At 39.7% G+C, this 17,645-nt stretch overlaps 1 protein-coding gene across 2 annotated transcripts; it reads right to left on the bottom strand.

Annotated features, from left to right (window-relative positions):
- Nucleotides 1-293: 293 nt before the first annotated feature.
- LOC121317322 (cytospin-A-like) lies at nucleotides 294-15,077 on the bottom strand. Of its 2 annotated transcripts, none has more exons than XM_041253133.1 (12): nucleotides 14,792-15,077; nucleotides 13,291-13,473; nucleotides 11,860-12,618; nucleotides 11,000-11,070; nucleotides 10,064-10,401; nucleotides 9,735-9,870; nucleotides 8,912-8,987; nucleotides 6,655-6,736; nucleotides 6,436-6,532; nucleotides 6,074-6,190; nucleotides 5,029-5,088; nucleotides 294-4,392 (listed from the first exon to the last, which is right to left on the bottom strand). In XM_041253133.1, exons 2-12 carry the CDS (start codon nucleotides 13,328-13,330, stop codon nucleotides 4,303-4,305), a joined length of 1,866 nt encoding a protein of 621 aa, XP_041109067.1. In that variant the 5' UTR covers nucleotides 13,331-13,473; nucleotides 14,792-15,077; the 3' UTR covers nucleotides 294-4,302. The 2 variants fall into 2 exon arrangements, with proteins under 2 accessions (XP_041109067.1, XP_041109066.1); XM_041253132.1 differs by having other exon boundaries at nucleotides 296-4,392; nucleotides 8,846-8,987.
- Between the last annotated feature and the right edge of the window lie 2,568 nt (nucleotides 15,078-17,645).

The following is a 17,645-nucleotide window of genomic DNA, read 5'->3' on the forward strand; positions in this document are numbered from 1 at the left end:
GCTGGTCTTTACAAGACATATTTTAGTGTACCTGTTTGTCTGGCATCCACTTAAAACAGACAACACTAAGAAGTAAACATTTGCTTGTAGGGTTGTATGGAATTAGTAGTCTATGATAACCTTCTTTTTCACTCCTCTCTTAAACCACTAAGTGGCAGTATGTCCTATTTTATTCTAGCTCACTTTTATAAGGTTTTGCATTCACTGTGTTTTACCTCTATGTCAGTCTGTGTTCGTAAAAGACCTGGACTGAGAGGTCTCCACAGAGCTGCTCTGACCATCAGTTCTTATCGCTTTCAGTTGTGTCATTAGTCTTTCTTTGGAACAGCCTTGGGGTTATGGAATGCCCTTCCAGATTCCACTGTGTCATTGTCAAGCCCCTCTAGGTCTTGCATATCACTTTGGATGTATAGTATCTGTTTGGAGTTATTTAATTGTTTTATTGTTATATTTACAGAGTATGGTCCACTTAAGTCTATCTTTATGTACCTGTGCTGGCCCTGCAGGGAGAAAGTAAACTAATGTTACCCTTTGAAGTGGTGTGTGTGTGTGTGTGTGTGCGTGCGTGCTTGTTTGGTGTTTAGAGTGTTTGAGGAGGGCTGTTTGGACATGGTTAGGTTTGATTAGGACGTTTTCTTAAAGGAATGTTTTCCTTAAGGAGTGGCACAGCACTACATATTTGCTTAAGTTTTGGTTGGTGTTTTAAGGTTGTATACATTTGGTTACTGAAAAAAGGTTTTTCTGATTCTATTTACTTCCAAGAATGTTGCTCAGGTTCTTGGATGATTTGTTTAATTTGATTCTAATGGTGTTAGTGTGTTTAATTTATCTAGCCACCTCCTTTTTGCTTTTTTTCCCCCCTGAGTTTGTCTGTTTATTATTAGTTTGTAGCCCTGCCATTTGTAGGGAGTCTAGACTGTGTTCCCTAAAATGGATGTGCTTCTAAATTGTGTCTGATGTTGTAGAGATGGTGTGCTAGTCTGATTTTGAACTGTCTTTTGGTTTCTCCAATGTATATTATAGTACAAGTTGTACACTGGATTGCATTAATACCATTTTTCTGTTGTGGTTAAGTTTTTGTTCAATGTTGCATGTTATATTATAACAAGGGCTTGTTATGTGTTTCAGTTGTTTAAAGTGTTTGAGGCTATTTTGTTGTTTTTGTTGGAGCATTTACTATGAACGAAGCAGCTTTTAGGTTTTTGTTCCTCCGAATTTAAACTACTAGTGATGCGCTACTCCTCCTGCTGGACAGAAATGTGCAATACAATACTTACAGCTGGGTGTCTGCACTCATTCAGATGCAGAATACATAAATACATAATAGTACATAAATACATAAATAGACAATAATACATAAAAAGTACAGTAATGTCTGTGCAGGTTGTGAAGGGATACATTAATAAAGGCATTTACATGTCTCTCAACATTTTCAGTACAAACCAACTACTAAAAATCGGCAGTGCATGTATTTACCGGCATGGCTGATCTTTGTAAACTCAGGCTGTTTGGTTAGGGTTAGGGTTAGAGATAGGGTTGGAGCTGGAGTAAGCATTTCAGATAGATTTAGGATTAGGGTTGGAGATAGGGTTAATGTTTGAGCTAGGGTTAGGGCAGGGTTAGGGGGTGGACCTAGATTAAGGGTTGAAGCTAAGGTAGTGGCGTATTTTTGGTTTAAATCAAGGTTCATTTCATTCAGCCTGGCAGACTTGCGATCATGAACTCCCTCTTTGGAGGACCCTAAACATAGCTCTTCCCATAAGACTAACCCTAGCTTCCATCCCTAATCCTAATCCTAGCTCCCACGCTAAGCCTAACCCTAGCTCCATTCCTAACCCCCTAGACCTAACCCTAACTCCAAACCTAACCCTAGCCCTAGTGCTAATGCTTGCTCCATCGCTAATGCAAGCTACGACCTTAACCCTAGATCCAACCCTCACCTTAACCCAAACCCTAATAACTAGACAAATGTATCCTATAATCACAGGCTTAATAATATAAGACAACTTAGTTTTGGACACCATTAACCCAGAAGGATACATTTGCAGAGACAATCTGACTAAACCAGAAAGAAAGGAATTTAAAACACTAACCCAAATTAAAGAAATCGTAATTAAACCAGCAGACACAGGTAGCTCAATAATTATTATGGACAAAGAGCAATATTTATATGAAGCTAAGAGACAATTAAACAACTTGGTACACCATAAAAAATTAAACCAACCCATTTGCCCAGATACCATAAAAAGATTCTCCTCTATCCTAAATCAAGTACAACAAAAGGAACTTCTTAAACCAAAACAGGTCTACTACTTAACAAGAGAGAACGCACCCAGCTCTTGAGCATTTTATATATAACCTAAAAAAGCTTGTCACACCTGGACAATACCGTATAAAGTTCTTCCCAGTAAACCCATAGTTTCAGATTGTGGTAGTGAATTATATAGAATATCAGAATACATAGATGTTTTCTAAATCCAATCTCACAAAAAAACATACAAGTTATATAAAGGACTCATTTAACACAATTAAAAATATTATCACACCAATCAATTATTTCCTATTTACAATACAAATAGACAGTTTATACACTAATATAGAAACTCAAAGAGGCTTAGCACCAATACAGAAATTTTTTAAATGTACCTTGGTAACTCCAGACAGGACACAGAAATACTTAAACTGTAGGTACTTAGCCTAAAAAGGAATGACTTTGAGGACATGTTTTTGTATATTTCTCATTCATGCGCTTCCAAGAGGCTCATATTTGGAACCTCCTTAAAACAACTTGATAACTTCAAAAAATTGATAAATCAAGTTTTATCATCTTGTATCTTGGCAGGGGATGCTGCTCAAATGTTTTATTACCTGAGAAAAGGGGCAATAAAATATGCACAATTGACCTCGACATGACCTGGTGAAAGCAGGAGTTGTCTGGTCAAAATGTTGCTGACACACAGAGATAAACCAGTAATTAAGCTTTGCACACATGGGGTGTACCAACTGAATAAAACAGCAGGCACTTGGAGGTTCAATAGAGAAGCACCAAGATCTTCCATGAACACGCACCAGCAACGTGCCCGATGTCTCTTCTGGAAAACGGTAACAGATATCGCTGCTTAATTTCTGTTAATAACTACTGGCCTCATTAATGTGTATAATAATAATGATTGAGCTTTAAAAGTGTCTTTTGATCATTGGACTCAATAAAGGAAAATTCTGCTTAAATCCTTGTTGTGTGCACTCCTTTACACAGAGAAATATGTAAATAATTTAGTTTCCTTACAATCTGTTAACAAAACAAGTAAAATGACTGAATCCTTGTGATAACAGCAATAGACTTGAGTGTCACACTGGAGCTTGGCTTACTATTTTAAATCCCTTTAGCTGTCTCGTCTGGGAAGTCCAGGGTAAAGGGTATGGAAAAAAAAGAAAGGAAAGCATTTAGGCAAATAATGCTTGTGAATGTGTCCTAAATACAAATCAGATATATTTTAGCTTTTCTTCTTTAGTTGAAACATTTAACAAAGATATTTCACATCAACATAATGTCTCCAGTCTTCTGTCAACACTCATATACAAAAAGCTGACATAAATCTACCAGTTCAACATATCAGGAATAGCAGCTACTTTACTTTTTCTTTCCTGTTACAAAACCTTTGGCACTAATTAGCACATTCGCATTACAAGAATTTTAAGGTTTAAAGGTTTATTATTATTTAAAAAAATAATAGTACATGGACCGGTTCTGTTTGAAATAAAGAAGTATGATAAATCAGACACCGGCCAAAAAACAAATGTGCTAACCTCAATTTACTATGAGAAGTTTCCATAAAGTGACAAATAAAGTATAGTGCTTATTTACAAAAAAAAAAAAAAAATACCATTTGATGAAAAAAATAAATCTCAACAGACTATGCCCTTTAGAAAAACACTATCTGGGATTTGTTGCATCTGCAGTAGCATTTGGGACATTTGTACTACTCAGCAGGGCTGATAAAATACATCCTTCCATTTCTCCTAAAATATACTATTCTTACTGATCAGCTACAGAGCAATACCTGCTATGTAAATAACTTCATAAAAATAATTTTCCCAGATAAATGAACCACAGCCCCAGAGTAGAACTGAACTGTCTTTCAAGATCTAATTTCAAACTACTTTCCAGTTCATCAGCAGCATTAAAGAATCTGCATAGCCCCTGATCTGCTGGACAGTGCCACGTTGTGTTCAGGTGGGATGGAAACTTGCAATGGTTACAGTTGTTTGTACATGTCACATGCTAGCTGTCATTTCCTGTGTTCACATTTCAAAGTGCTTGAAGATGCATTCCACATACTCCAGCACTCTCTGCCAGTCAGGTCCTTCAGCTCTCAACATCTCCTCCACCGTCTGCAATAAAGAGACTTGGTCAGGACAAGCAGATTATCACTAGTATGCATCAATATCACCAACAAATTCATCAACTGTTATTAACTACGATGTACAGACAACAGATACAAGCTATCGTGCCATTCTGTGATAAATGTCATGTTTACTTATTTATTTTTACACTGGAAATCTCAATTTAAGATTGGAGGTTTTAGCTTTTGAACAGTTTCACTAGCATTTAAATTTCCTGGAATGCCTGATAATCCAGATTAATTGTTGTAAAGTAATCAAAGTGGAAGAATGGAGACAAGCTTTACAGAGATACTTCTCAATACAGAGTGTGAAAGCTTAAAGCTGAAGTTGAAGTTAACAGCTAGGCATGGTAGGCCACATAACAGCCACATTCTATCAGGGGTCAAGATTAAGGGCATCTCCTCATTTTGCCTGAGCCATTGATTCAGTACAAATAATTGTAAATCTCAACTGGTTTCTAAAATCTGGATGCCATGTGGGGCTGTGGAGATCAAGAGTGTATCAGGCAGTGCTGTGTGATGCATTTCCATGACCACTTGTGTTCCTCCCTTTCTCTTTGAGTTACGCAAGCCACTGTGTTGTACACTAAGATTATAGGGTTTACCTTCTGTTGGTGTTACTCACCAGAGATGGTGGTATTCCTATACCATCACCAGTTGTGAATGCCAAATTCAGATTCTCTCTCTGTGAATAAAAAAATACAATCCATATTTACATGCACACATCACTCCAATCAGAGCCTGCAATCACTGCATTCATTCATCCTAGTCTTAAAAATACAAAGTTACATATGATCAAGCATGTAAATAATGTGCTAATACAATTTAAAGGTAGATGAATGTGACAAGTAAAATCTTCCAGATTTAAATTAAGGAAGCAGTTGGCAGACTCCAAGCCAAGGGAAACTATTTGAATTTTTACAGGGAAGTAGGGGATTAATGTATGTATCAGACAGTGAGCAGCTCAGTGTGTGTGTATCACATAGTAAGCAGCTGTGTGTGTGCCTATCAGAAAGTGAACAGTTCTGTGTGTGTAGCAGATAGTCAGCAGCTCAGTGTGTGTGTGTATCATATAGTAAGCAGCTGTGTGTGTGCGTATCAGAGAGTGAACAGCTCTGTGTGCGTAGCAGATAGTCAGCAGCTCAGTGTGTGTGTATCATATAGTAAGCAGCTGTGTGTGTGCGTATCAGAAAGTGAACAGCTCTGTGTGTGTAGCAGATAGTCAGCAGCTCAGTGTGTGTGTGTATCATATAGTAAGCAGCTGTGTGTGTGCGTATCAGAAAGTGAACAGCTCTGTGTGTGTAGCAGATAGTCAGCAGCTCAGTGTGTGTGTGTATCATATAGTAAGCAGCTGTGTGTGTGCGTATCAGAAAGTGAACAGCTCTGTGTGTGTAGCAGATAGTCCGCAGCTCAGTGTGTGTGTGTATCATATAGTAGGCAGCTGTGTGTGTGTGTATGAGACAGTAAACAGCTGTGTGTGTTTATCTGATAGTGAGTAGCTCAATGCGTGTGTGTGTGTGTGTTTATCAAATAGTGAGCAGCTCTGTGTGTATCAGACAGCGAGCAGCTCTATGTGTTTATCAGACAGCGAGCAGGTCTGTGTGTGTGTGTGTTTATCAGATAGTGAGCAGCTCTGTGTGTGTGTGTGCATTGGATAGTAGGCAGATCACCTTATTGAGAGGGCTCAGTCTGCTGAAGGGGATATGGTTGGGTAGGTATGTATGATAGACAGCACAAAAAGCCAGGCCGTCTGTCCAGCTGCTGCTGAAGTTGGTTATGTCAACATTCTGCAGATTTAAAAGAACAACATTGTTTTAGAAAGGTGTTTCTAGCCCTGGATCTTCTTTTTCCCCTAAAATCTTGTATATGTATACTCATTTATAGGCTGATACAAGCTGCACAGGTGGAATATTGTCTAATCATGTTTATTTCATTTTCATTCCTAGTCTCGTGCACAGACAAAAAACACTACCTAGTTAACTGAGTTTCATAAAGAGAATCCTGCCAAACTTGGGAGACAGTCTATCCCTACCTGGTAGCCCTCGGTCCTGTTCTGGCACCAGCACAGTAAGGAATTTCTTTTTGAGCCACTGTGGCGCTTCATCAGAGAGCTCAAACCTTCCCTTTGTCTGCAAGAGAGGCAGTGCGGGGAAATCATGGCTGAGAAGTCTAATGATAACATTGATCTAAAAGTGTACTATGTTAAATTGTTGTATCTCAAAGTAAATAAATCATAAATGTGAATACTCACCTGATCTTATTTTTTAAAGATGCTGCGGATGCCATCCCAACAGGGTTCTGTTGAGTAAGAGTTAGGTCACCCTGCTTTTTCACTATGACAAACAAAAAACATTAAATAAAAAAAAATAAAAAAATTCTCATCTCCTTTAAATTTCTATTTCCAATAGATCTTTTTATTAGCTTAACAGTGTCACCTCTTCCCTTTGCCATCATGTCCCATCCTCCACTACCTCCCTGACTGTTTTGACAGAGCCAGGCTAGCAGCTCCTACTGCTCCATCAAAAACAGGGTTCCTTCTATCAATCTATAAGTGAAAATGATTATTATTTGTTAATTTAATTGTTAATTATCACCCGCACCTGGCTGTTATGTAAATTAGAGCCAGGTGCAGATTATTTAAGGAGAGCAGATAGGCTCTTCAGGGCTTTGCTGTGTGAAGAAGTCGATTGATAGTGTGCTCAACTGTAATCAAAAGGTACTGTGTGAAGCCTTTTGTTTTTCATGTTTTGTAAGTACTGTGTGCACTAATTGTGGAACTGTGTGCTCTGTTTTGTCAACCGGTAAACACCTTACCTGTCCGGTTATTTAGGTAGGTTCCTGTAATGTAAAGTTAGGGCTTGAAGAGAGCTAGGTTTTGTTTTCACTTTGTTTATTTCTGGTATTATTAAAAGTGCGCGTCGGCACTAAGCTTCAAGTTCTGTGTCATTTAAAGGGGCAAATGAACCAGAATGAGTGCAGCTCTGTTATATATATATATATATATATATACACACACACACACACACACACACACACACACACACACACTGAGTGTTCAAAACATTAGGAACACCTGCTCTTTCCATGAAATAGACTGACGAGGTGAATCCAGGTAAAAGCTATGATCCCTTATTGATGTAACCTGTTGAATCCATTTCAATCAGTGTAGATGAAGGGGAGACAGGTTAAAAGAGGATTTTTAAGCCGTGACAGAATTGAGACATGGATTGTGTATGTGTGCCCTTCAGAGGTTAAATGGGCAAGACAAAAGATTTAAGTACCATTGACCGGGGTATGGTAGTGGGTGCCAGGCACGCCGGTTTCAGTGTGTCAAGAACTGCAATGCTGCTGAGTTTTTCACGCTCAGCAGTTTCCCGTGTGTATCAAGGATGGTTCACCATCCAAAGGACATCCAGCCAACGGCAGGCCAGTGGTCGAAAGCGGCTCATTGATGAAAGAGGCCAAAGGAGGCTGGCACGAATTGTGCAGAACAACAGACAGGCTAAGTTAGTCAACTGACAGTCCAGTACAACATTGGTGCTGAAAGACCCATTAAAGTAAAATAATGCACAACTCATTGTACCTTGACACGAATGGGGTATGGCCGACGACCTAACAGAGTTCCACTTCTTTCAACAAAACACAAGAAACTGCGGTTGCAGTGGGCTAAGGAACGAAAACACTGAACGCTGGAGGATTGGAGGCCTGGTCTAATGAATCCTGGTTCCTGCTGTTTCACGCTGATGGCAGGACTAGGGTATGGAGAAAACCACATGAGTACATGCATCCATCATGCCGTGTGTCAACAATGCAGGCTGGTGATGGTGGTGTGATGGTGTGGGGTGTGTTTTCATGGCACACATTAGGACCCTTGATAAAAGTGACATTGAAAAACGTATGAATGCCACAGGATATCTGAACATCATTGCCAATCAGGTGCATCCCTTCATGGCAGCAGTGTATCCATTTGCTAATGGATTTTTTCAGCAGGATAATTCCCCATGCCACAAGGCTAGGATTGTCCAGGAATGGTTCCACGAACATGACAGTGAATTCAGCTTATTGCAGTGGCCTGCCCAGTCACCAGATCTCAATCCAATAGAGCATCTGTGGGATGAGATGGAACGAACTATTCGGAGTAGAGATCCACTACCAGCCAACTTGACACAACTGTGGGAAGCATTGGAGTCAACATGGGCCAGCATCCCTATGGAACGCTTTCGACACCTTGTAGAGTCCATGCCCCTATCAGTTGAGGCTGTTCTGAGGGCAAAAGGGAGTGCAACTCAATATTAGGAAGGTGTTCCTAATATTTTGTACACTCAGTGTGTGTGTGTGTATGTGTGTGTATATATATATATATATATATATATATATATATATAGAGAGAGAGAGAGAGAGAGAGAGAGAGAGAGAGAGAGAGATTCCGTGAGCAGATCTACCTGTCCTTTCTCCTTCTATTCTTATTTCTGCCCTTTCGGTTATGCAGAACTTCCCAGAATCCACACCTGCAGCAGTGAGTGCAGGGCTCCCACAGGCCTCCTCCGGTTTATCGGCTCTCCATCCTCCGGAAGCTTTCTCCTTCTGGAATCAAAATAGAAACACATCAACAATGTGTTTTAAACTTCACAAATGCAATTGTTCTTTTTGTTGTTGTTGTTGTGTGAATTAACAAGGTTTCAATGTCATTGCCACAACACATTCACTGCACGTTACAGGTAACAGATGCCCCCAGTTTCCCCATGTCCAGCAAAGAATATGGGTCTTGTGTGGGAACCCCCTAGCTTCCTATGTGCAGCATAGAACGTGGGGTTCCTGTGAGGTCCCATTACTGCAGCACAAGAAGTAATAGGGGGCCGTACTTCTAAAGTGTGTTTAAGACAAAACGTCAACAGGTATTTGTAAAATGACTTAACTTCACTCTGCATTTCGAAGTGTGAAATATTTGGCTGTGCTCATGCAGATACAAGTAGGTTATACAGCCATTATACGTCTGCTACTGTTTTACACTAAAAATATTTAAGAAATAAAAATAATCTGATAGAAATACCATTGAAAAAGGGTGTGGGGGCCCTGCTGGCTGACTGCTACCTGTATTACTGCAACAGGAACTGGCAGTCCATTAATAAAACAGACAACAGTATACCAACTATGCACAGCTCTGGGAAAGATAACTTACTGAGTGTCTCCAGGTTTCATGTCTCACTTTGCTCCTTCACATTGCATATTTGGGAGGGAGGCTTTTGATCATTGAACCCTGGATCAAGACTTAACCCTGGGCAGAACATTGGCATCTCAGTTGTCTTTTAGTGTACATATTTGTAACCCTACCTCGATGGAAGGTAGCTTTGTGGAAGACACTGTGGATTTCCAGCGGTGTAAGTCTCCATTCACTGTAGGGGGAGGCAGGGAGGACAGGGAGAGGTGTCTCTCTTTCAGCAGCTCTCCTGCATCCAATGCATCTGTTCTACAGCAGAATGGAGCAGCCCATAAATACAATGAAAACTACATTGATTGGAGCATTGACTAATAGGAGCTAGACATGATCATGTAAACAATTTAAACCCAGAACTAGTGTGTTTCTACTTTTAAATTGTTACGATTAATACACTTCTAGCTGAAATCAGCGTTTGGAAGAGGATTATTCAGTTCCAGCTAACCTGGTCCTCTCATGCTTGTCCTGTACTCTCCAGCACAGTGCCGCCTGCTGTTCCGGGCGACCTGTTCGGAGCCCCTTCAGCTCCGCCTCTATCTTCTGGTAGGCTGCTTTGAGCATGACCAGCTCCGACACCGTTTCCTGATGCGATACCTTGAGAGTATCAAACTCTTTCTCTGTCTCCTGCTGTGATATTCTGAGAGCACTCAGCTCTGCCTCAGTCTCCTGCAGTCTTGTTCTGAGCATGCTCAGTTCATCCTCTGCCTCCAATTTCATCCTGTCTGCGACAGACACTGCCACCTGCAAGTCAGCCTGGAACTGACTCCACTCCTCCGAGTCCACCTGATATTGCAGTTCACATCAGTTAGGGAAGTCTAGACTCACAGATGGATATTCTTGTATAGAGAATTCTATTATTTTTTCTTTTTAAAAACACTCAAAAGTATGATTTAAGCCTGGGTGTGCCCTGTCTGTTTGCGGAGCTGGATATGACATGAACTTTGTTTTTATGCACATCATGTGACAATGGACTTGTTGATTTCGATGACAGTGTTTGCACTGCCTGGTTGAGGGCAGGGAACCTGCACATCCTGGTGTGGATCTAAATTGGTCTTTCTTTGTTCCAGTAATTTTCGCCCACTCCAACAGCAGAACAATCTTATTTTAATCAAAGTACTCATATACACTACAACACATAGTACAAAAATCATTAATTCGTTTTTTACTTAGACATACAGTATGTCTGCCTCAAGTCCATATATAAAAGCACGAGGTGGCAATGCTATTTCCTGTACCTAAACTTGGCCAGTTTTAGGTTAAAAAAAAAATACTTCCACTCAACTGGTGCCAAGATGAAAAACAAGTTTACAGATGCAAGTTTAAACAAGATAGTCTTACAGTCTGGCATTGTCGCCTGTTTTGAGACAAGGATTTAACTCACCTTCATCTTCTCCTTCAAACTTTTTATTTCAGCAAGCAATTCTTTTTCCACATGCAACTGTTTCATAGACTCTGCAAACACACACACAGGCATTTTATTTTACTCTTATTTATTTTTTGATTTATGATTAAAAATGGCAGTATTTTTTTGTTATCAAAGAGGGTTTGGTATCTGAACTGACCACCATGTCCTCAAACTGGAAGTTGGTGCATTCCATGTACATTATTCCAGGGCCTCAAAACATGAATGACTCAAAACATTAATGACTCTTGTTTTAAGTAAGTTTTTATGTTTCGTTCATTTCCAGTAATGTTGCTTCATACACAGTACAGTATGTGGTTTTGGTTAATTAATTTTCTCCTGCCAACTTACCAGGATCCCATTCAAATCGAGATGTGAATGGATTAAATAAACAAAACTGAAAGCATGCAGAGTTTGGAATGCAAAACAATCTACAGCTGGAGTTAGTTTCCAGCTTTGGGACTGTGAGAGAAAGAAACCCCTCTCTGGGTTTTCTCTGTTGCAGACATGTGAAGTCACTTTGACATGTACGGCTAAAAGTTTTGCATCACTAGAATTTTCGGATTAATAAAAAAAAAAAAAAAAAAAATGTGTATATATATATATATATATATATATATAACGTGAACATATAATGTGCACATAATTTCAGTCTTTTGTCAAAAATTGCCAGATGTATCATGTTTTTGTACGATTACTATTTATTACTATGCAATAATGGCTGCTCCCCATTCTCCCCTTTTGCTGTCTGTGGTCTGCTGTTGTACTGTACTGCAGCAAGACTCAGTTTCTCTGTGCTGTGAAGTTCATTTTCACAACCAACCTGCAGTTGTACTTACCACTGTCAGTAGGTGTTGCAGTGCCACCCTGGATTCCACATTCAGAGGAGTGCAGTCTATCCTTTATCTCCTTCACAAACCCCTCCAGGTCATCTGATGAATATGCTACTCTGCTGTCCTGCTCTGCTGAATCATCCAGGCCACTGTCCTTCTCATCCCAGTGCACCAGACTGCAGTCTCTTTGATCACGTTGCAGCTCAGAGGCCTTCTCTGGAGATGGAGACAAGCTGCACTGCCTCTCTGTGGAGTGTGCTTGGCTTAAACACCCGGAGTCCTTGCTGGCTGAAGTGGGTCTCACATGATGGGTGGTGACTTTGTCTGGTTGGATTTCCCAGTCTGCAGTCCGTTCTGGTTTCCCGTCCTCATAAGGTCCTGTGCTGTGCAACACCACCAAGCTTTCCTGGCTCCTGCAGAGATCCTCACTGGCCAGGTCCTGCCCAAGATTCCCAGGTAGAGAAGCTTCCCTTCTACCACTGTTCTTTGTGACAGCAGACCAGTCCACCCCTTCATCCGTGGTGACACTCTCCTCAGATCCCCTCCTGCCTGGCACGCCTGGTACTGCAGGAGTGGAGTGTGGTGGGGGGCTGAGAGCTGTACTGTCTGGGCAGGTCTGAGATTGAGGTGCATAGGAGAAGGGATCAACAGGACCCTGTCCCTCTTGACGCATGTTGGGCACGTGATCAACAGGACCCTGTCCTTTGTGAATGGAATAGGAGACATGACCCACAGGAACCTGCCCCTCAGTCTGCTGATCAGTGTCTGCAGAAACATGAAGCACACATACAAGACAGTCATTATCTTACTTATTCAAAACTTTGAATTCTTGATCAAATATTCTTTTGTTAAATTTAAAGAACCATTTTTTTTTTTGTTTTTTTTTTATAATAATTTATGCCAAAGTGTGTGTGGGGAGGGTGGGGATTTGGCAGATCTCATTGGGGTTTTCCAGTTTTCTATTAGAAAAAACAATGATGATAATTTATCTTGTACCAACTAATGCAAATCAGTCTGAGTGCAGTGAGTGTTTTTTTAAACTGGTTCTATGACAGCAGTAATCCTGGCACATTCCTATCATACCTCCCCACCTTCTCTCCCCACGTCAAAGCCAGGGCAGGCCCAATCTAATACCAATGTCATACCAGTGGGTGATTCTGCTGCTAACAGGTCCTTAACTTTCCATTCCCTTTCTTTACAGTTTTCATATAAGACAGTGGAGAAGTTCTCTGAAAGAGGAGCTGCAAAGTTAGTGTTTTTCAAAAAATGGTGTAGTTCAACCAGTTCTCTAATTTATTTTGGACATTTTTAAAAGATACATTTATACAGCGGATCTTTTTACAAAGTTCTGGCCAGAATGTGTACAGTATCATAAGATCTGTAAATGGGCAATGATCTGAAAGCTGTGCAACAGAGGGTTATAAAAGGGATAACTACCTTCAACAGCTGAGCTTTCTCTTGCAGTCAGGTTTCCCATTCTGTTCAAAAAAGTGACAATACAGGTCCCACGCCTCTGGGAGGGTCTCTAGTATCTACAGAAACCTTTGGAGCTTGTGTCTACATTACCACATGGCAGGAGCCCAATTCCAAACACTTAAAACAAGAAATGCAGTCTCAGGGCTGTAGAAATCAAAACAGAAAGACAAACAATATAACATTTTAAATACGCCACGAAGCAGAAATATTAAGCCAGTGTATTATTAGTATTAACAATTTAATGTATAATTATGTCTGTGTTTAATGCCACCTCCCACTGCTTTCCCACTTTACAAGGCACAGAATGTTGTTTTATCACTCAAGTATAATCCTTTCAGTCTATAGAATAAAAACTCTGCTGACAATTTAGCTTATTAATTAGAAACAGGTAAACAGAAGCATCAATAGGATTGTCTGAAGGCAGAGGAGATGAATGCTAACAGAAAGCTACTTGTAATGTGATTGGATGCATTCATTAGCTGCACTCAATCAGCGGGCTGAAAACAAGTTTCAAAGCCCAATGCACCAGTGTCAGGAAAGCTAAAGGACTTCCAGATCAAGTTTCATCATAATTGAATAAGTGTTTTACCAAATATATGCAGAAACATACCTCCTTATCTAACTCCAGACTCTGGTTCAATCAAAAAGTCGGAGATGAAAATAAAACTGTCTTTGCATAGCACTTTGATCCAGATTGCATTAATATAAAAAAGATACACCTGAGTTTGCTATGCTTTAAACAAGCTGATTCCTGTGTGCTACAGAATGTCCTTTTCAAGTTTTATCATAAAAATCTAATTAGACAGATGGTCAGTGGGATAGACAGCATCCATTTACTCCAAAATAAAGAAGGTACTTATCACAACAGTACAAACGGTTCTCTATGTAAAATCATTACAAAAATAATAATAATAATAATAATAATAATAATAATAATAATAATAATAATAATAATAATAATAATAAACCTCTGGACATATGATTTGTAAAACTCACATGGGAGCACAAGTAAATGTTCACAGTTAAACTGCTTACTGCAGTCCAAGTTATAAAAAAAAAAATCTGAAGGAATGCAGACGTGCGGTGAGGATCTTAGATGTATTGTTACTGCATTGTTGGCAGCATACAAACCCGACCTATGCAACACTCCGATCTGTATAATTTGCTTGTCATCCTCTTCCTTATTACACGTATATTAAATGTATGCTATGATTCTCAATTTAAAAAAAAAAAAAAAAAAACTGCTTATTGCATCTTGTAGCTAAAGTAGAAATTATTACAATTAAAAAAATAAAATAAAAAGGTTACAACGAACACACCACTCTGATAGCTTAACACTCTTAACCTGTTTTTCAAACAAGGTCGATAAACGTTGTTTATTACGAGTACATCCTGGGCTCTGTAAGGACCGACAGCCGTTTTATTTCCATGTGTTTTTCCAATCCCCAAAGAAAGCACGCACCTCGTTAGAGTATTCCGTTCCTGTTCTGAGCTAAGTTGATTCACCACCACATTCAGTCAGTAATTGAGCGCTCCGCTTCAATCATCCAGCTCGCTTACACCTTCCAGTGTAACCAGTCCTGTGATCTCGATGTCTCTAAGGAATAAAGTTTCTCTGAATTCTGAAGACAATCTGTAAACTCAGTGTTGAGGAATAAAGGAAACGGAGCCTGCTCAACTGCGATTCATTTTAACCACGCCACCGCAGTACTTGCGTTCACAGCAAGCACAGCTATGGTATGCAAACAGCTTGTCAGCAGAGGTGGTCACATGTTAACTGGGCTGAAGGCAGATTATCCGAAGAAAAGGAGATATGTCAGACATGCATACCACGAGTGAAACAATTTCGCTATTGCCAGTAGAACGAGACAACCTCCCATTAAAATGTGAATTTACAGCTACAGCTAGAAAAACAAGGCAAGTACATTGCATGTGAGGATTAGGAACAAGGGAATACGCTTTGCTTGAATTATGATATGTAACAGGTTTGCTTTTTCTTTGTCAGTTTATATTTGTTTCTGTCAAGTGTGAAACTAGGTATGCACCCTGTCTGATTAAACGTGTGCAATCCACTGGTGTAAAGGGTCTTCAGATGAGAAGGCTGAGTTTCCAGATAGTCCTTTCAACACTGTACACTTTATACAGGTAAAACAGGTGAAATTGTGATGTGAGTGAGTTGGGGTCCACTTTACTCCGTTTACTATTGTCCCACTCAACATGGAAAGTTGAAATACTGTGTACCCTTCTCTGTGGTTAACGCCTGAATAATGCAAGGCACACTGGGTTAGAAAACAAAGACCAACACAAAGAGGCAAGGTCTTAACTTTGTCACCACTTGACTGTCACTCACACATGCTGATCAGTTTATCTGGGAGGAGCTGTTTTTGTTTTAATTATTTGTCTTTAAATCTGACTTGACTTGTACTCTGTTGAATACTGTTGTTTTTTAAACCGGTCATACAGGCGTGATTACTTAACATTTTCACAGTTACACCTTGAACACCAACAATTACATCTGTTTGAAAGTGTTTGTTGACAGGTAGGTCTTTGTTAAGGGAGAAGCAGCAAATCTAAATTCTAAATATACTTTTAAATTAATAATTTAAACTATGGTGAAGGCCACTGCAACTGGTTATTCACTGTGCTGTATTTAACAAAATTGTTAACTTGCATCTCAACCCATGTAAGGCCGCTTGTTAGTTAGAGTATAAAAGCAAAGGAGCGTGTGTGCTTCGGGGTTCTGTGTGTAACTGTGACGAAATAAATGACATTTGATTCAGTAAAGTTTTCGTTGTCTAGGTTCATTTATTTCCTTACCCCAAAAAATTAACACACTGAATGAATACTTTGTATTGTATAGGGGATAGGGCATCAGAAAGTTTCTGGTATTACACACTATTTTAAAGAATCAGGTATTCAATGTGGAATATGTCAACATTTTACACAGTGGTGTCTGGATGTTTTTCAGGAACCTTAATTAGAGTTGGTTAACTCAATTCTTAACATATTAATGAAACTATAATATCTTTGGCCATAAAATGTATTACAGTAATAACAAGTAGCAAACCTATTCAAGTATGAGCTCTGTTCTGTTTCTAGTCTACAGACTGCCACTTCGGGAACTAATTCAACAGCATAATAATAGATTTTAGATGTAGTATATTGATAGATAGTCCCTAAGTTCCCTTAGTTTACGTTTAGGGCTAAAGATGTTCTTGTAACATAATCCCTTTAACAGCTCCAGTGGCTGAGAGGGTCATGACTTACAGGATTGCCACATCAGTGCTAGTTAGTGGAGTCAGGCAGACGTTAGTAGGGCGTTGACAGCACTGTGTAGTAGGTCCTGTTCCTGGCTAAATAAAGCTGCATTATATTTACAGTACTGAGCCAGTGTTTAATTATTAAACTAACCAACAGTTTCTTACATTTGATAATGAGGATTTTCTAAAAAAAAAATCACATAGCTTTTTAATGAAAATGCTGGCATTTGAAAGCACTAGCGAGTACGATGAAGAGAGTGACTGGACAGAGTATGTGGAGCGGACGGGACACTATTTAGCAGAAAACGATATTACAGCCAGAGGTAAACATCACTCTATATTTCTAAGTGCTTGAGGTCCAAAAATGTACACTCTCATCAGAAATGTAGTTTTTCCACTGAAATTGGATGACAAGAGTTTCACGAAATTGTGTTATGCAACAGCTTAAAAACCCCACAGTGTCTGCCATTATACAGACTTTTACATTTAATAATAGAGTTAGAAAGCCTGGGGAATCCGTGACGACATACAGTATGTAGCTGAATTGAGACGGCTATCAGAACATTGTGACTTTGGGGATATGCTGGACAGGATGCTGCGGGACAGAATAGTTTGTGGCCTGGAAGAGGACCGCACCCAACGGCGCCTGTTATCGGAGACCACGTTGGATTTCAAGAAGGCTGTGGAGATCGCATAAGCTAGGGAGGCTGCTGCGCAATAGGCCCGAGTTTTAAAAAAATGGTGTGTCACCACCACCTGGGATTCATCAAGCTACAGTGGCTCACTCGCGGACCCTAGAAATGAAACAGGGTGACTGGGTTAAAAAATTACATGTTACTGCTATGAGAATGCTCATGCTGCCAAAGACTGTAAATTTAAAGAAGTTTGGTGTTACAACTGTAACAAGAAGGGAAATATTGCAAGTGTGTCACAATAAAATTCAGCCGCACCACTGGAACGTCGGATTATAGCCAAAGATGTCTAAATCTACCCTTATCCTTGAAGGGGGCGTAGATGAAGAGGAAGCAGAGAGTGTAACATATCAATTAAGTAAAA

The sequence above is a fragment of the Polyodon spathula genome, chromosome 6 (genome assembly GCF_017654505.1).
Source record: "Polyodon spathula isolate WHYD16114869_AA chromosome 6, ASM1765450v1, whole genome shotgun sequence".
NCBI lineage: Eukaryota > Metazoa > Chordata > Actinopteri > Acipenseriformes > Polyodontidae > Polyodon > Polyodon spathula.

Bases quoted from the DNA above. Each gene is read 5' to 3' on its own strand.
- LOC121317322 (XM_041253132.1), bottom strand. From the start codon at position 13,330: ATGGGAAACCTGACTGCAAGAGAAAGCTCAGCTGTTGAAG. The intron at 12,619-13,290 runs GTAGTTATCCCT...ATGTTTCTGCAG, and splicing joins AGAAAGCTCAGCTGTTGAAG to ACACTGATCAGCAGACTGAG. The intron at 10,402-10,999 runs GTGAGTTAAATC...CTGCAATATCAG, and splicing joins GTTTGAAGGAGAAGATGAAG to GTGGACTCGGAGGAGTGGAG.